Here is a 20,445-nt window from a genome sequence, read left to right on the forward strand (position 1 = left end):
AACATTATATTATTTCTTATGCAATATTAAGTCTTTTGGTTACATATTTTTTTCCGAACAATAAAGATATTAAAATTGAAAAAACAATATATATATATATATATATATATATTAATACAAAGAGAAAGTCCTTTGTATCCACCAAATCCCTCATTAATTGGTTTTTAGTTGGTACATCTTCCCAAACCAACTTTTCCATGCTACTCATTTTCTTCCTAATAATTATTAATTTTATTTTTTAATTTCTAATAAAATGCTTGTAAATTAAAATTATCAATATTTTATATTAAAAAAAATTAGAGTGGTTTTTAGCATAATTGTGGGAGTAAATTTTTTCAAATCAATGTGGTGTTTGATTTACATAATGTTTTTGGATATAGTGAAATCTGCCAAAGAAGTTTGATTTTAAAGGAATTGAATAGAATGTTGTATGGTTTGACCACTTGTTTGGTTGACAGAATTTGAATGGAATCTGTTAAAGAAATTGAAATATGTCTGTTTAGTTCACATAAAGTAGTTTTGAAATTGGAATGAAATGTTGGTAAATGATCAAAATAGCTTTGATAATTTTAATTTTTTAAACTAAAAATACTTTAATATAGTATGTTTTTCAAAAGCCATTAAATTTTATTGTAGTGGATGATGGACCACTTGTTTAATTCCTTCTGTTTTGTAAATATAGCCTACGGTTGAACATCAACTATGAAGATCCCACCCCTCAATGACGACGAAGGAGGTGCTGAAACTCATGTCTTAAATAGAATTTTGGTAATTAATTATTAATTTTGTTGCAACAAATCGAAATAGTTTCTAAGAAATGCATTTTGAATGGCTTATGCGTACTCTCTCCATACTTGTTACATAAAGTCATAAATTTTACAGTTTGATTGTTTGCATGGTTTCATTTTATCTGCAAATGCAACTCAGGTTTATGATCTTAAAATGTGTCGCATAGTTAGAGGGATTATTCACTATACATATATGACATCTTCATTTTTTGATAACGTAAGATTCATCTGAAATGTTACATTATCAATATTTAATTAATTTAAAAGATTTTTTCATTTATTTTCATATTATATAAGTAAAATAACTTTTATGACATCATATTTATTGATGATGGGTATATAAAATATGGTGGTTATGATGGTTGGTATCCTAAAAGTTTATCAACCACAAAAGTTTTAAAAAAGGGAAAATTGGAACCCTATATTTTATGTTTATTTTGTCTTCCAATTTGTTTAAAGAGGTTCGTGTTCGAAATTAAAAAGGCGTTACCGTCTTTTTGTTGGGTCAGTCATGTCTACAAAAGGAAGAGATATGTCCAGTTTTATGCATTAGATGGTCGACCAAGATCCAAGACTAAAAATATCCAAGTTGTCGATATCACATTCTAAAAAATAGAACTTCTAAAATTGTGGCTTTTAAGAAACTAAAAGAAAACTTATGTTCTCTTTTATAACAAATAAAAGTATAGGGACTTGTACTCGACATTCTTAAATCTATCCCAATTTCAAAAGGTTATTTTTGGTCACAGACTAAAGTTCAAATTCGGGGTTTTATATGACTGATACTTTAAAATTTCCAAATTTTATCGAATCAAAAAGCAAACCCTTAGGGTAGATTATTGGTTAGACATTGGATTTGCTTCCCAATAGTCCTCAGTTCGAGTCCAATCATAGCCATTGGAGGTTTGTCCGACTGTTAATTTCAAGTACACGTGGATTAGTCAAAGTGTATGCAAGTTAACTCAGGCGCCTACGATTATAAAAAGGTAATTGATTAGAACCTTTAAAACCCAGTTCAAAACAACTTGAAATCCAACAAGACTTGAATCAACCTTTTTGATTCACATGTTTTCAATAACCATGACATCTGAAATATAATCAGCTAATACTAAAAAAATTGAAACTATCATAATATATATAGTTGATGAAAAGACAGTATTTAAAATACATCATGCTTTAATGAGAGTGCATTTGTGTATACTCGACAACATTTTTCAAACCTTATGCTTCTTTCGTAGAAAAAATGTTTGATTTGATACATAATTTAGTAAAAATATATCATCAATAATAATAAAAATCCGATACATAAGGCCAAAATGCACTTGGTGGCTTGCTTAATGGGTGTAGTAGCTTTCGGAATGTCCTTTTGATGTGTGGAATCTTCTTGGTGGTTTGCGAAATGACCTAATAAAATCTTATTTTATTCATAAATAAAATATATTTTACAAGTTGCGAAGACATTTGCGAGATCCAGACTATTTTGCCACAGACGTGAAAAAAATGAGTTATAAAGTGAAGAGGTTTATTTAAAATGAGTAAATGTCGGTTTGTTAGCATCTCAATGAGTTTAATAAGACTCACAACTTATTCAGTCAACTATATATAATTTATACATGGGTGAATAAAACTAGCCAAACAACATCATAACTTGGTTAGTTTTCTTTTTAAAATTGTTTACTTTAAAGAATATAACATTAATAAAATGGTCATCCCTTTTTTAACATACTTATATATATATATATATATATATATATATATATATATATATATATATATGAGATCAAATGAAAACTGTCTAATTCTTAGAAACCATGTAAACTAATTTCGACCAATAGAAAAATTCATTTTTTTCTTAATTAAATTTAATCATTAAGGGTAGATTTGTCATTTACATTATTTTTTATTATATATGGAAGTTATTAATAAATCTTAATTAAGATAACATAATAAAGAAAATTTTATAAATGGTAATATTTAAATGTTTNTTTTTTTTCTTAATTAAATTTAATCATTAAAGGTAGATTTGTCATTTGCATTGTTTTCTATTATATATGGAAGTTATTAATAAATCTTAATTAAGATAACATAATAAAGAAAATTTTATAAATGGTAATATTTAAATGTTTATTTAAATTAAAATTTAAAAAATTGAATATTGTTATTTGGTTTCTCGGTTTATTAGTGGTAATAATATGAAAATCGAAAAGTATTATATTCATTAATCCACGAAATCAGTAACAGATCCAAACAAATATTCATGAACCGGTAAAAATATAATCAGCTGTGAAACAGATTCATGTTAGATTTGTTCATGAAAACATTCATTGAGGAGTTTGTTTTATGAAACGTATGCAGATTGGTTCGTGAAAATGTTCAATGAGGAGCTTGTTTTATGAAACTTTTGGGGATGAACTGGTTGCGTAATATAATGTTCTTGCATAATCTTGTTTTCTTATCAACAATATTTGATGAAATTGTTTCATTTTGTTTTTTTTTGGATGATTTTGTTCACTTAATGGTTAACAAACCATGTAATGGTAAATGCATTGACTCTATGAAACGTGTTCGGATTGGAAAAAATTGGTCGATGAAAGGGGTGCATAAATAAAGTGCAACCATTTCATAATTGTTAATAAAATGTTATGTAATTAGCGAACAGTAAAACAATTTCATTATCACAATGAAACGGATTCATCTACCAATAACATGAAAATGACAAATGTCTCATCAGACATTAGCAAACAGTGAAACTATTTCATAATTGTTAAGAACATGTTGTTTAATTAGCAAACAGTGAAACCATTTCATAATTAGATTGAAACGGATCCATCTATCGGAAACTTAAAAATGACAAATGTCTCATCTAGCATTACGTTGATTTGTGTATTGATGAAACTGTGAAACCATTTCGTTCATGAAATATAGTAGTAATTTTTTTTTTATTCAAAAGGTTTCAATATGTTAAATTGATTATAGTGTGTTTTATTTTTATTGTTGATCTATTTTAATGATAGATGTTATTTTTTTATAATATTTGAACATAAAATTAATATATTATTTTACAAATGATTTTGTTTCATTAATATTATGATATGCATGATATGATTGTCATTATATTACCACTACCAAAGTTACCATTTTACCCTTTTTAAGATTATAAAATAAATTTTTATTTTTATTTTTTTTTATTTCCTAATATAACTTATACTAATCTTGACCATTGATCAAGAAAATGAATGAATGAGATTGGTTTACATGGTTTACACAAATGAGAGTGATTTTCATTTGATCGTTCCTCAATCTATCTATCTATCTATCTATCTATATATATATATATATATATATATATATATTAATCATAATTATATTAAGCATAGAAAGTATATTATTTTATCAATAGGTTTGTAAGGGTTTAATTATTTGAAAATTTTATTTAGAAGATCATTTAAAAACTCTAAATGAAATATTTAAAATAATTAATATTATTTATTAAATAAACATGAAAAGATAATTCACTAATTTTTTCACAACTCATAAAACCATTTAAGTTAGGAAAGTCAATTATGATAATGCATACTTTGGTAATTTAGGAGAAAATTCACTAAATAATGTAATTATGGTAATCTAGGACTTTCATAAAATCACTTTATTTAGAAAAGTCAAAATTTAATATTTACAACTTACAACTAATAATCATTTGGTATTTTTTTATATTAGTTTGGTGAAATTTGTTGTTATTACTTTTACTGTTTCATATCTTTTTTTCGTATCTTTTTTTAACAGTTGAAATTTTATAGTAAAATGCTGTGAATATAAAAAAACGAACATTCACAGTGTTTTGCTATAAAGTTTCAAGTGTAAAAAAATGGTTTTACGAGTCTCATGAAAACAGACTGGTTTCACATGTGATTTCATTTGATGAAAAGTTAAAAGAGCTGTAACTAAATGTTAATTCATTATATATTCACATTGTGATAATGTGTTTTAGAACAACACAAATGTACATGGAATAAATTTTGAGTATTTCATACATTCACAATGTAATTATAAGTTTTTGAATATTTCATATGTTCGCAAATTCTAATATAAATTGTTTGTGTATGTTATGTTTTTAATGAGATGAAAGAGAAGAAATGATATTTGTAGAGCATCTCCAATAAATTTTTTGTAATTTATTTAAGATAAAGAATTAAAAGTCAAAATATCTAAAATAAATTATATTTAACTTCAACAAGTTCTCTATTTTAGAGATTTTATTATTAATTATATTATTTAAATATTTTAGAATTGTATGATTCAAATGCACTTTTGAAAAAAAAACTTCATATAAACAATTAATCCGTGAAATGAATAAAAAAAACCTTATTTCTCTCTCATCTCTTTAGAGTTATAGATAATTTTATATATTGAGGATTTCTCCGTGATTTTCTATTTTATAGAAAGAGCATTTCCAACAGCTTGCTAACGGTTGGAAATACCTTAAGGTATGAAAGTAATTAAAACATTGTAGATAATAAAAAAATTGATTTTCTCTATTTGAGATAAACTGTTCGAGATACTATAAAATACTCACAATGACCTTTAGATAAAATTATTAACTTCCAAATTTAACATTTGGTTTAATATGATTTATAATTGGGAAAGTTATAAAAATAACCGTTTTACACAACCCTTTGCCACAAAATAACCACATTTTAGAGGTTTTGCCAAAATAACCACCCGGATCGCCCCGATCCGTACATAATGGGGGCGATCCCCTTAAAAAAGTAAAAAAAAAAAAATTCTCAAAAGTCGAGATTACTGTTCATCTCGTTGATCGTGTTTGACCTCGCCCGGGGGAGATCCGTACTATTCACGGGGACGATCCGTACAGTACGGGGGCGATCCGTACTGTTCAGCCATGAATTTTTTTTTTAAATTGAAGTTGTATTTTTTTTAACTTTTTTAAAACTAAATTTCATGAGGAAAAGATTTAAAAATAAATCTTTATAATTATGGAGACGCAAAAATTAATTTTCTATGTTTTGTGTTTCGGAAATCAGATATAATATCTGATTGACGAAATTTGACCTCTRTTTTTTGTTTTTAATTTTAAATTTCACGGTTTTTCGTTATAAAATAACTGGATGATAATTGTGGTTACGAAAAAAAATATTTAGTTGATATTTGGAGAAAAAATCAGACATTATACATGTGGGGGAGGTAATCAGAAGGTACTCTAAAACACCATTTATATCTTGGAATAAACCGCCACTTCGAAGATACACACAAACATTATCACTTTCACGTGATTTCATGTTTTGTGATGGTTGATTGTGTTTAATGGGTTAAAGGTTATGATGGTTTATTGTGTTTAATAGGTTAAGGGTTGTGAGAGTAAAATATACGAGAAAAGAAATGGAAGGGAATGTGTGAAAAATTATGAATTAGGAGGTTGGTATTTATAGTGAAAAAAAAATCAATTTTTTTTTACTCGGATCGCCCCCAGTAAATTGTGAAATTTAAAATTAAATATGTAAAAAGACACTTTATGTATTTTTCCATTTTTATTAAAAACACCCCTTAATTGTTGTATAAAAATAGAKKTHAAATWTYGTCAATCAGATATTATATCTGATTTCCCATGAAAATTAATTTTTGCGTCTCCATAATTATAAAGATTTATTTTTAAATCTTTTCCTCATGAAATTTGGTTTTAAAAAAGTTAAAAAAATACAACTTCAATTTAAAAAAAGAATTCATGGGTGAACAGTACGGATCGCCCCCGTACTGTACGGATCGCCTCCGAGCGAGGTCAAACACGGTCAACGAGATGAATAGCAATCTCGACTTTTGAGGATTTTTTTTAATACTTTTTTAAGGGGATCGCCCCCATTATCCGGGGGCGATCCGGGTGGTTATTTTGGCAAAACCTCTAAAATATAGTTATTTTGTGGCAAAGGGTTGTGTAAAACGGTTATTTTTATAAATTTCCCTTTATAATTTACATCCAAATTTGAGCTTAACAATCTATACTATATTGTAAAACATTTGACAAAAACTCTTAAAAACCATTTTTTACGCACAAAGTACTGTTTATTGATGCATATTACTTAAATTCAAGATTATAAGTAAATTATACATAAGTACAACTTATTAAAGCTTTATGTTTGAATTCCTGTAACTAACTGCAGATAAACATAATCAAATAAATGATAAACATTTCATTTTAAATATAAAAATCTAAAATATAACAAAGATAATTATTGAGTTCTAACTGAATACTTAATTATTATCTTTATAAGATATATTTAACAATCAAAATAAATTATTTTGTTATTAACCTTAAATTAAATTATAATTAAAAGAAATTACATAAAAGAACGAGAATTTTTAAATAGTTAATTTGATACTAATTTTAATATTTTTTTTTTTAAATTTTATGATATCTTAAAATGTATATTTTATTTAAAAATAAAAATATTATCGTTTTTTCAAAACCACATAAAACCGTATTATAACATTGATGAAGACAGATGATAAAACAAAACATTAAAATCAAAATGTATTTTGCTATATTAGATAAGTACCCTTCTAGTTTATATTAACAAATTTGATTAAATTGAAGAAGTCTTCATACTTAATAAATATAAAAAACAAGTTTTGAAACAATATTTTGATTAAACTCCAAAATACATATTATAAAAAACATTTTAATATTTTTAATAATGAATTTTGTTTATTAATTCGGCCGTGCCTCTCTCTCTCTCTCTCTCATCCACACCAACAAACCCCTGATCCATCCATCAAAATCACCCCCTCCAGTCGACCTGAAATCTACACACACCACAATAATCTCTCTCTCTCTCTCTCTATATATATATATATACACACATATATATGTAGATGTATATATATATCTGATCATGGCCGCCAATTAAATCTGTTGGATTGATTATTTCGTTATTAATAGACACACCCAGAACTGTATAGAGAAACAAGAAGAAAAGGTGTCGGTGCTGTTGATTTGACTTTTTCTCCTAGATCCATGGAAGAGATAGGCGGACGCGGTGGTGGAGGTGGCGAATTAGACGGACGATGTAATAGTAGTAGTTGTCCATCGACGGCCAAAAGGAAAAACGATCAGAGGCCTTACAAGGGAATACGGATGAGGAAGTGGGGAAAGTGGGTGGCGGAAATTAGGGAACCAAATAAACGCTCCAGGATTTGGCTCGGATCCTACTCCACACCCATCGCCGCGGCTCGAGCCTACGACACCGCCGTCTACCATCTACGTGGTCCCTCCGCCCGCCTCAACTTCCCGGAATTGCTGGCGTCCGATGGTGGTCCACATGAGTTGTCCGCCGCTTCTATTCGGAAGAAAGCGACGGAGGTTGGGGCTCGCGTGGACGCTGAAACGAGTTGTACGTTGATGAGTAGGAGTGGTACGCCTTCTGAACTCAAGCCCTGTTGGTTTCAAGAAAAGCCCGATTTGAACAAGATACCTAAACCCGAACCCGAGTCCGAATACCCAGATGGGGATGATAACTGGTGAAGGTGTTGAACAGAAGCTAATTTTTTGGTCAAAATCTTTTTCTTGGAAAAAAGAATGATAGGTTGTAATTGGGGTTCTGGTGAATAAAGACTCTTGTTCAATATTCCAATACAATGCTTTTTAACCTCATCTTAAAATGTATATGTATATGTATATGTATATGTATATGTATATGTATATGTATATGTATATGACTTGTTTTTTAACAAAATCTTTAAAAAAAGACAAAATACAAAGAAAAACAGGACCACTTCTGATGTGGTATGTGAGAATGAAGTTGTCTTATATTGGGTTTTCAGTTATAAGTCTTGTTCATCATTAAGAATTAAGATGTTTGTTGTCACATGTGCCATCATTTTCTTATATTGAGGGGGCATTTGAGATTCCTTATAAAAATAACTTATTGACTTATTTCGGTTTGACATCGATAAACAACTTATACCGGTGTCAAATCGGTAATAAGGACTTTTTGTAGAAGTTAAATCTTTCTGACTTATAATAAGTTGATAAGTGTTTTAGTAGAAAATCATAAGTTGTTTCAAATAAGCAATCCCAAACACCCTCCCAATTTCTCGTCATATGATATCTTTGGAGATGGAGGGAAGGTTATGATTGTCGGTAAAACTTTTGCCCAAATTTTCTTTTCTTTTAACTTTTTTTTTCTCGATAAAATCCTTTTTTTAACTTATGAATCTTCTGATTTTATAATGACTTGTATTCACTTTTGAATATGCCGTTGATTTTTAACTTTAAGAAAATAAAATTTGACTGCCCGGAACAAAGGGACTTGTGTTGGATAATTCAGACAAACAAAACATTGTATCATCAGATAAGCAAGGATGTATGGTTGAGACCCAGGTAATCACAACGAAAACGGCCTGCTTTTTTATATTTGTCAAAGTAAAACACAATTGATCGACATCTGGATCAAGATGGTACATACAAAAGGAGGGAGACACGTGTCAATGCTAGGGGTATTAGCAAATAGTGTGAGATGTTGACGTTTATAAATGATTAGAATTTCCAAAAATAAATATTGAAGCGGTCCAAAAATAATAAATTTTATTGTTTTATATCCATTCACTAATCAAGAGATCAAGATCAAAATCGTAATTAAAATGTATAACTTACACAATATTTTTAAACAACTTTTTAGTTTATTTCACATATTCAATTTTTGTCGAACCATTTTGGTGGTTTGAGTTCTCTTATTTGATTACAATAATTTTATTAATTTGATCCGTTAAAAAAAACCTACCTCGTCATCCTTTAAAGTAATCATGTGTGGTTTTGTGGAGAGTTCTCTACAATCTATTCAACAAGCAAAAAAGGAGCGTTAAGTATCCCGCCTGGGGAGTACGTTCGCAATAATGAAACTCGACAAACTGGGAGGATATGTAAAAGATATTCAAATATGGAGCAAGAAAACTCTATGAAAAGATGGATTTTCCCAGAATGTACCCTAATTTTTGCAATTTTATCAAAAGATTAATTGAATTTTTAAGGTCAAGGAAGTTGGTGACCTGATGACAGGGAAGAAATTAGAAAAACGAAAAAGCCTACAGCAAAAGCAATAAAAAATGCAATATATAATATTATTTCGAAATAAGCCTTGGGTAAAAAAAAATAGCGGGTGCAGGTTCCCATCAAATAAGTGGAAGATTCATTGCTTAAGGTCGTCAATCGTTTTTTTACTCTTCAACCCCTCTCATTCCATTGGTTTTCCAATAAGGCCAGAGATTTCTCTTGGTCATGGGCAGAGCGGTGTGGGGGTTTGGCTCTCTTTGCTAGTTGGGGTTTCTTTGATTCGTTTTGTTGGCCTTTTAGCTTCGATTAGTTTCTTGTTGTCATGCTTTCTGTTTCTGGTTCTTCCAGAAAGTTAGCCCCTTCTTTGTGTCTTGTGTTTTCGGTTTGACTTGTACCAAATATGGTTTATTTATCTATTTTCTCTCATTTCCCCTCTTTATTTTAGAAGGAGTTCAACATAACTGGTGGAATAATTTTTTCTCAAATCTCCAAGATTTATAAAATAGTATAACTGTGAGAGATGCTCTAAACTTTCATAATCATATTGATGATTCTTACAATTACATAACGTTAAAAAAAAAAATAGGGGAAAAGATATAACGTGTTGAAATACTCTGTGTTGATTAGATAAATTTATTGCAAGGGGTTAAAACTGGTAAAAGTAGGAACTTGTGGACATGTTTTACATGTAGCTAGAAATTGTTGGTAGAAAATAAACCATTTTTGATACAAGTCTAAAATCATCTTGTAATAATGTTTTGAAATACCTTAAAAATAATTATTTGTTAATTATCTAATAATAAATAAGTAATTCAACTATTTTTTATAATTCATTTTTATAAATTATATAAAGTAAGAAATCCAAAATTCCATTTCAAATCTTACAAATTAAACACAACAAAAATTCAAATTCTTAAAATTCCAAATCCCTAAAAAATATTTCATAAACCAACGGATTTGAGACATTTCATAAATCTTTTCGTATATCATCAGTGTCATCTATCACTATTTGCAATCAATGTACATGCTACTCGGCTTGCCATCTTCAATCATGATGTGTGATGATAGACATACACCTTCCACTGTATCGTTATAATAATAATGATTTTTTTTTTCATATTCAAATTTATTAACAGCATGATCAATAATGTGATACATCCAAACCAAACGCATTGGAAGATTTTTAACACTGCATATAAATACTTATACAAACATACACAAGATGTGTAACTACGAAGTCCATTAAAAATGTTGATTTGATTAAGGAAACAACTTTATATATTTTTCATAGCTATATCACTTAATTTGTAAGCTACAATTATATAACTACCATTTTTATAAGCATATTGTATAATTGAAAAAGTGTAGGTGGTGAAATTAGAGATGGCTAAAAATCCGTCTCGAGTTGGGTGGGATCGGTCCCAAATTTTGGTCCCTAGAAATCAGGGTGGCAAGTCCTGGTCTCAATAAAAAATCCAGAGGCTGATGTAGGCCCAGTAACTGGTCATGTTCCTATCAAGCCGGTCTAAAATCCAGTCCTTTTTTTAAAAGGATATTTTTACACAAAAATATTATTAATATTTTTTAATTACATTTTTCTAATTTATAATTAAAATAGAATTTAAATATTACATTCACTTAGATTTTTCTTTTGTAAAATTGAAAATTTTGAAAAGAAATCTTAAAGATCCTTGAAATTGCCTAAGAATTTCTACCGGTCAATCCTGTCCTAATCGACCTCTTTTGGGCCAAAAATAAAGGGTTGGCCCAAAACTCTGAGCCCAATGTAATAAATTGGCTTTTGAAGGGCTGGGAACGGTGGTGAAATATGAAATTTGTAGAACTTGAAACAACTGAATCAGAAAAAGAATTCAAGAATTGATTGATGTATGGTAAATTTATGAGTTCTTGCAAAAATAGTTTCGTCTCGAGAGTTCAGTTAGTCGATTGAAAGCCTTTACGGCATATCTCAGCCATCTCGTCAGAATATCGGCGGCGGTGTGGAGGGGTGCGGAAGCCACACCGATCAACGAAACTTCCCTACTTCTGTGGCCATCATCGTATCAGTATATATCTCTCGCCCTCCCTCGCTATCTATCTGTGGTTTCAGGTATAAACAATGCTACTTCATTTTTCTGTTTAGGTTTCGATGATTTGGGTTTGTTTATTTTGACGAGTATTGTTTTGTAATTTTTGAAATATGCTTTTGATTTATATGTTGATAATAAAAGTTATGTGCTTAGGTTTTGGAAATTTCACTCGTCTCTTTGTGTTTTTGTTACAGTCTTACACTGTTCTCGTTGATCAAAGATATAAAGCCTATCATCACGGCTGTTTAAAGTTTATTACGTATGTATGTCAAGTGTTTGTAAAAATTCCTGACTTATCTGATTCTCCTTCTTCATGTTCTTTTATGATAAAAACGACCCCATCATCTTAATAGATGTAAAGTTAACAAATCAAACATCAAAAGTAAAAACCAAATGAACTTGAAAAATTAGGTAAGTGAAGTCAAATAAATTATAAATCCTAACCCATAATCAATGTACATAGATACAAAAGTAAAAATACAGTAAAGAAGAACAATGATCAATTAGAAATGGGCATTCAACTCGTTTTGTACCTTTAAGTTCTCCTGCTCTCATAAATTCAAGTGTCGAAATTTTCTGTATCGGCACTGGATTTATATTATCCACCGAAAGCCATGTAGTCTTCATGTCTAATTCAGGAAGATTATGTCATGCATCACTGATGACGGAAATGAAAAAATTAATTAACAGCACCCAATTAGGAACAACTTTTTACGATATAGGACATCACCGAAGGCTTTTAATTTGGTCAGATATCTTGTATGACCCACAATTCGATCAGTTCATCATCGTCATCATCATCATCATTAATTAGCCTTCTCAAGATAATTGGGACTAGCTAAAAGATGAAACATGATATATAAATTATAAAAAGATGACCCCAAATTAACTTTTAAATACACTTAACTATGATTGTTAATACGAACAGCAGCTATATTGTTTCTCATGGAATTGATAAGTTACTAAATTACCAGGATAATCTTAGAACTAAGACCTAGTAACTAGGATCATAGAGTACTCATATACGATATAAAGTAGAGCACGACAACATGGAGGCAGGTCGACAGAGATCAAAACAACATCAAAAGAACCTGGAAAATAGAATTCTGGTTACAGGGTCTCGCAGAGGGTTTAGGATCAAATGTGGTCTTCCTTCTTTCGTTATTCTAAAAAATCTGTTGAGCCCAATCGCCCATCAATGGAGGAAGTACAAAAGGGTGTCTACCTTCATTTCCGACAACACTCATTCTTTTACCTGAGTTTTGGCTGAAGGATTCCAACATTTGTTTGCCCAGTTTGTGTACATCCTCACGGTCACCATCTACAAATTCCCTCCAGAACGTTTATACGCTTAGTAAATATTTGAAACATCTGGTGTAAGATACTCTGGATTATTCCCAGTAGTCAAGTTTCATGACCATATTCTCATATACGATCACTTAAAAAAACACTTGGATTTTTTAAATTTAGGAATAAGCAATCTTCTAATTGCTGTGGCAGGCAATAAGGAGCATATAAAGGTGTATGGTCCCTTAGACCCATGAAAAGATGAAAGTGTGTTATTATTGGATGGTGTTATAGTGAAATTAGTAACATAGAGAGTAGGATTATTGTGTTTTGTAAGTTGGATCAAGATCCATGGTCCTGTGGTTGGATTGTGAACCAGAAAATTAACTATAAAAGCAAAACGTTGCCTCATAGAATTAACTTTATAGTATTTGATGTCATGTGTAACTAGATAAGAAATGACCAACATAAGGATTGGCATCTACAAAAAAAGATGGAACTCCCCTCATAGCAGAGAATTTCTTCTGGGGTTGCTTGCCAAATAAATGTAGCTGATTCTGCTGATGTTTTGCTGCTTTTGCTGGAAGAAAAACTATTCCATTGTATGTGCATTTGATCCTGTCAGGGGTCTCCAGATGTATTTGTCAAGTAGGGGCTGGAAAATGGTGTGCTCTTTCCTTGAATTGTAATTCTCTCTAGGTTTTTGTATGTTTATGTCTAAGAATGATGATGAATCTCTCCCAAACAGGCACCGCATTCTTTGCATTCAGACCTGCCCGTACTTGAAAGCTATGAAAATTAATTCTTTGTGGAAGTTTTTATTTAGGCGGCATTGGTCAAACATGCTGAAAATCCCTATCAGATTTGAATTTCATAAGTAGTTTGTTTGATCTTAAACTCAAACTATATCTCTGATATCGTCGTAAAACAGAAAATGTTACTTTTTTGTTCATTGGATCTGGTCATGGTTGAGTATCGACTGAAAGTCTAACGATGTCTTTTATATCATTTGATTGTGATGTTTGCAAGGCTTGTTGGTGATGTTTGTTATTTCATGGACTTCTCGAACACCATATGCCTGTGATTGTTAAAAATCATGATATGTTTCTTAATTTTTCTAGATATGCAAATTTTGGTGAATCTTCACAACTGAAGAAACCTAAGATTAACTGGAAATAAGAAAATAGGGCAAAACGTTTATCGAGTCATGAATAGACGAGAAGGTGGGCCTTAAGACACTTTCTTGGAAGAATGTAGCAGAAACACCAAATAAGAAGCATAATTTCATTGTTGAATAAAGACAAATGAAACCGGAGTATATGTTCTTGGCTAAATATTTTTTAAATTATGAAAAATAATTTATCGTCATCCATCACCTATTCGTACTGAATATTTGGTAATCGGTCATTTAATTCAACATTTCAACATATAGAGAATTATAATGGTAATTTTCTGTCACCCGGTGCTAAATCCATAACACTTGGTAAACAGTTTTTCCAAACAGCGCTTACTCCGGACAGAACCGCCTACTTCAGATAGGCCTCCTACTCAAGACACCGCTTATCAACAATGAATGGTAAACAGCCATAACCTGTTTGAACATCAAAGTTATTGGAATAAAGTTAAATGAAAACTTTAATTACAGATTTGCTTCAAGTTCTATGCAATAGGAGATGCATATGTATCCTGGCCCTAGAAATGTGGTTCCATTAAAGAGGACATAATAAGTATGTTGTAGATTGTATTTGACTTTTTGTATCCATAATCCTCTTGAAATTACTGTTTATGTTGCAAATCTGGTTACATAAATTGCGTAGTTTTTATACTTTATTGAGGTTAGTGCGGAATTATGTTATCTGCTTATTTAAACATAAACTTTTAAGCCAGGTATTTACAACTTGCCTAGATCTGTCCTGTTCGTGATTATCATGATACATCTGATCGCAAATTTGTAATTAAAACCACAAGGGTGGTGCCCGGTTGGTTTGAGCTTGGACTCCAAAGGTTCAAAGTGCTCGGAGGTCCTAGGTTCGAATCCAAAGAGGAATAAAAATCCCCTTGTGGCCACGGAGGTTCAGATGCGGTGACTCCGGGATACTCGCGAAGCGGGTGGTTGCCTTAGGATTAGTCGGCTCGCATAGCGGGTTGGATATCCAGGTTAAAATAATGTAATTAATAATGCAATAACCTGCTAAGATATTGACAAAGTGTGTTTGGATATGCCGACTGCCCTTCCAAAGAAGAAGTCCCAACCCTATTAACATAGGAGCCAGAAGTGGAAGGAGAGGTATTATCAACACATATTAATGTATCTGTTCCATAAAAAAAGGTTTTTTTATTCTCAAGTAATTGTTTCCGATTCACGGATCTTATCTCTTTTGAAGAAAGTCAATGAAAAATAAGATTTGCACCAACTTATTTAATAATTTGATATTAGTATTAATTCGTAGATTGATAAAAATGAGTGGATGGCTAGGAACACTAAGGTACACAAAGGATTCCTAATAGATATTATGCAAGTCTATTTTTTCTGTGTATAAAAAGGAATTATAGTTGGCCTTTGAATTTGCTAGAAATGATCAGTTTTGCTACAGCACCTGCTGCTCTAGCTAACTGTCCACCCTTTCCAGGTGTGATTTCTATGTTATGTATGGCGATTTCATGGCTTTAATTGTACGTTTGTTGTAATAATAACATGTATTGAGACTTTAGCTCAAACTACAAGCAACTACATAAACAACCCTGGGGTAAATTGAGTAGTCCGCGCTAACTACTAATTTACTCAACTAAGCTTGCATCTATCTGTAAACCTTTTCATATATGCTCGATGGATTTGGTTACATTTATGTTTTTTGTGCAAGTTTGGTTTCTAACGGCATCTTGTCTTTTTCTAATAGATCAAATTTAGCAATATCATAATGGAACCATCAGCTGAGGCAGAATATGCGGCATTCCAAGAAAAGGTCAAGAGGACGATTTACCTTGACAATCTCTCCCATCAGGTTACTAAAGCTGTTCTAGAAAATGCTCTCAATCAGTTTGGGAACGTCATGAATGTTCAGTTTATTCCCGCCTACTTCATGTCCAGCATTTGTGCTGCTTTGGTGGAGATGGAAAGCATAAAACAGGCTGAAGAAATCATTCGTGATGTGGGTGAATCCCCTTTTATGATATCTGGGATGCCAAGGCCTGTTAGAGCACAAAAAGCCCAAATGGAAATGTTTGATGATCGTCCTAAGAAGTCTCATAAAAGGATAGTATGCCATTGGATGGACCCAAGCCATCCAAACTTTGAGGTGGCAAAGAAGTTTAAGAACCTGACGAAAAAGCATGCTGCCGAGGCCTCATTTCTAATGGAGGTATATGCTAATAACTGTTTCTCGTTTAACTTGTGAAACATTTCTGGATGCCATACATCAATTATTTATTTGATTTGATTTGAGTAGCCCCATAAATATATATGAATATGAAGCTGCTATTATAATTTATAACCTCACTCCCTGATGGACCCCTGTCTCGTAGAGAACAGCCGTAGAGACACCATAATCTCGAAAATGGCCAGCTTTTTTGTGCAAAAAAGGGATATGATCTTGAAGATCCGTAACTGAGATTTAGGGGCCGTTTACTAAACGCTTACCTGGTAAGTGCTTACCGGGTCACTGACAAGGATTGCGAATTTTAACTCGGTAAGAGTGATTACAAGGACCGAGAGTCTTACCCGGTAAGTGAAAGTGACGATTCTGAAGCGCTTATTGGATAAATTGTTACATTAATGCCATTTTAATGGACTAAAATCTTACACGGTAAGTTAAGTTGAAGTGTTGACGCTTACCTGGTAAGCGTTAGGTAAAAAGTCTCTTAGATTGCCGTTACCGTTTGAGAGGGAGTTAAGTTGCCTTGTCACAGAACTACATTAATATTGCAATAACACATAACTGAGTGATAGAATCAACACTTGATGATGCCTCACTTAAGCATTGAAAATTTTGAATAAGAACTCTTGTAATCAGTCTTGCTTGAGCCTTACTGGGGGAGGTTTGAAGTTTTTTAACCGTAGTGATGAACCTGTAATTATTGTGTGGTTGCTTAGTGTAAATGCAATAGATTTAGGAGTCGGTGGTGAGGTTTCAGAGAGTTGGAGGTTCCATTCTAGATGACGTGAACAGAAATCAATGGTGAAGAAAGCTGAAGGTTAATGTTAATCAACATGAAGTCTGACTATGAGACCTCTTAGTCTGCAGTGGACCACTTGCATTTATATATATCTCTCTCTATATATATATATGGCAAAACTCACACACACTCCTCAACCTGGTGAGGCTTAACCCTTTGGCGACCGCCTATATGTTTCTTGTAGGTAAACATTGTATTATACTTTCTATGTGTTTGTATGGTAATTTATTCTGAAACGACTTTGGACACATGACTGTGCGACATAAATGGCGTTTATTATTTTGTGTTTTGCAGCAACAACTGGCAGAAGAAGAGAAGCTGCATAATCAGCAGGCAGAAACTTTGAAAGCAAATTACAAGAAGTATGAACTGATTGATGGTGCACAAAACGACGGAACTGTTAAGCGATTGGCAGCCTGTTATAACACAAAACTCATGGATGGTTGATATGATACCTATTCCTTTTGCCTTTATCACATTGTTCCCAAACTTCCAAATCTACTCATCTGTGCTGTGATATGTCAAAGGTCACTTTTAGATTTGTGCAACAAATGATGCTGCTTCTAAGAGATGTTTCTATACATACATATATGGGTGGAGATTCAAACAAGAACACCTCCATTTTACGAAAGCACAAGAACACTCTTCTTATCACATCTGATAATACATGTGAGAGCACCCGGCAGTTGCTGGACTTGGCCTGTGACCTATAGTCACGCCAAAGGTCGTTTCCGTCACTGATTTAGTATTACATGTGTATTGTATGTGATGGATTACAATATCACATCGAGTACTCTCTAATCACATGTGATAATGCACGTGATGAGGCGTAGTTTGTGTGCACGCGACTTGGCTCGCAATCGATGTCGCACCAAAGATCGTCCGTGCCTCTTATTTAGCATCGCACATGTACATGTGACGTATTATGGTATCACATGTGACTGATTATAGTAGAAGGGTGTACTTGCGTTTTCATAAAAAGAAGGTGTTCTCGTAAGAGCATCATTGAGGTCATTCTGGACTTCCCCAGATGATGAAGTTTTGTCTGTTAAGTACCATATGATGGTTCTTTAAGCATTTCCAACTAGTCAAATTGGCAGAAACCAAAAGATACATAAAAACCATGGAAAAATTGCATAATATTTGTAAATTGGTGTCATTGTGAAGAAACACCCGTGACAATCGATTAAATTTAATGGGATGTAAATGTGTTTAACATCGTTAATGGCATATTTTCATTTAAATGAATGTTAATTATATAATTTAGATGTAAATTTCATAATGATGATGAATAAATATATGAAATTATATAAATTTATCTATAAATTCAACACTATAAATTTTAATTGGTAAAATAGGCAATTTAAACAAATTCAGACGTTTATCAGTTATAAAAACAAACGGTCTTATTGATTCAGATTTCAAAATTCAGCACCACCTCTTATAAGAAGTGAAATAAGATTTCAGATATCAGTACACCTTAAAAAACAAACGTCACCTAAGATTATTTTTAATGTGTAATTTTTCTTTCATGTTGTGTTTTCACATTTATTATTCCATGGTATGAAACCACACAAAATTATACGGTTTTTTATTCGTATTAAATACGATACATACAGGTCTTATCAACTTATGGGTTGATAGGCACTTGACTCCAACAAAGTTTCCAAGTTTTGGAATTCGTCAGTAATTGATTGGTTTATAGTAATGACATGCATCTCGGTCGAAGTCGACGTCACTTTCGCCTCCAATTACCTCGCATCATATTACTCTTGATATTAATCCGTTTAAATTTAATAATACTAGAAGTGTATTCGTGTAATATAACGCAGTTTTGGTGTCTAAAACTTAAACTCTCAATCATGATTCATACTTTATTCTTTTCATTGTCTTTTTTAATTTTATTTTACAGTTTGAGAAAGCTACAGATGGGTTGATTATTATTTTATCATTATATATATATATATAGAGAGAGAGAGAGAGAGAGAGAGAGAGAGAGAGAGAAAGAGAGAGAGGTTTAAATGAGAACATCTCCATTTTACGAGAACGCGAGAACACCTTTATGAATATGAGCTTCAAATTAAAAATTATAAAATTTTAATTTCCTAGTTTAATTAATAGGATTTAAGTTTTATTATAATTAAGATTTAAAATAAAAATATATTTTATTGTAGTTTAATTATGATTTTTTAGAGAAATAATATTTTATCAGGGTTTAAAGATTGTTGAATTTAAATGATAATTATATTTAAATATTATATATTTAAAATTAAAGAGATAATATACCTTAATAAAAAAAATCTTGTGGTTATCGGTTAATTATACAAAGAGTTTTTAAATTTTATATATTTTAAAAAATAAAGATAAGTGTTTCATATCGTATTATTTGTTTGCAATTAATTACACGAATTCAAAAATGAAATATCAATAAGTTTCTTATACTTAATCAACTTGTAATTATAGATTTTAAGTAATATGTATTAATAAATGATACTTAATACATAAAAGTTAGTTTTTAAAAGTTAATCTAAATGCTTTATAATAAAAAATAGATGTAGTGATTTTTATTTAAAAAGATAAATTTTTTATGGTTTTTAAATCGAAAAAAGAAGAAGATGAATTATAAACTTATGTGGTTTTTGGGTAAAAAAGTTTAAAATCATGTAAATGTGTACATGTATTGCATATCTTATATTTTCTCCTTTTCTTTGTATGATAACCAGTTGTTTAGCTATATTGTTTGGGGTTGTTTTGAGAGAAGATGATAAGTGGAGGGGTTTAATGTGCTTTAAAATGTTTTAATTCCCACCGCCTCATTATTTTAGAATAGTATAATGAAATAATTGAATATTATCTCATTGGGATGTGGAAAAAGTAAATAAGAAGGATAAGAAAGCTTTTCTATGTGTGTGTTCGCTTGGGTGAAAAACAAACAGACTTGTAACGGAGAAAAAGAAAAACTGATCATGTGATTTCTATTTGAATCTTGTTGTGTTAATTCATCTTCAGGAAAATAAGGTGAGTTTAAATTATCAATCTTCTTTAT

The 20,445-nt window shown here is 31.0% G+C and overlaps 2 protein-coding genes across 4 annotated transcripts; both read left to right on the plus strand.

The window, feature by feature from the left end:
* Positions 1-7,665: 7,665 nt before the first annotated feature.
* Positions 7,666-8,428, plus strand: LOC112502883 (ethylene-responsive transcription factor ERF011-like). Its single transcript, XM_025106895.1, has one exon. The coding sequence runs from the start codon at positions 7,816-7,818 to the stop codon at positions 8,320-8,322; it is 507 nt and encodes a 168-aa protein (XP_024962663.1). The 5' UTR covers positions 7,666-7,815; the 3' UTR covers positions 8,323-8,428.
* Positions 8,429-11,669: 3,241 nt separating this feature from the next.
* Positions 11,670-17,966, plus strand: LOC112502887. 3 transcript variants are annotated; one of them, XM_025106902.1, is made up of 4 exons: positions 11,695-11,959; positions 14,718-14,802; positions 16,124-16,585; positions 17,694-17,966. In XM_025106902.1, exons 2-4 carry the CDS (start codon positions 14,800-14,802, stop codon positions 17,844-17,846), a joined length of 618 nt encoding a protein of 205 aa, XP_024962670.1. In that variant the 5' UTR covers positions 11,695-11,959; positions 14,718-14,799; the 3' UTR covers positions 17,847-17,966. The 3 variants fall into 3 exon arrangements, with proteins under 3 accessions (XP_024962671.1, XP_024962670.1, XP_024962672.1); XM_025106903.1 differs by lacking the exon at positions 14,718-14,802 and having other exon boundaries at positions 11,670-11,959; XM_025106904.1 differs by lacking the exons at positions 11,695-11,959; positions 14,718-14,802 and adding an exon at positions 15,778-15,856.
* Positions 17,967-20,445: the final 2,479 nt, after the last annotated feature.

This window comes from Cynara cardunculus, unplaced genomic scaffold, assembly GCF_001531365.2.
Source record: "Cynara cardunculus var. scolymus isolate 2C unplaced genomic scaffold, CcrdV1 Un_Scaffold_2127, whole genome shotgun sequence".
Taxonomy (NCBI): Eukaryota; Viridiplantae; Streptophyta; class Magnoliopsida; order Asterales; family Asteraceae; genus Cynara; species Cynara cardunculus.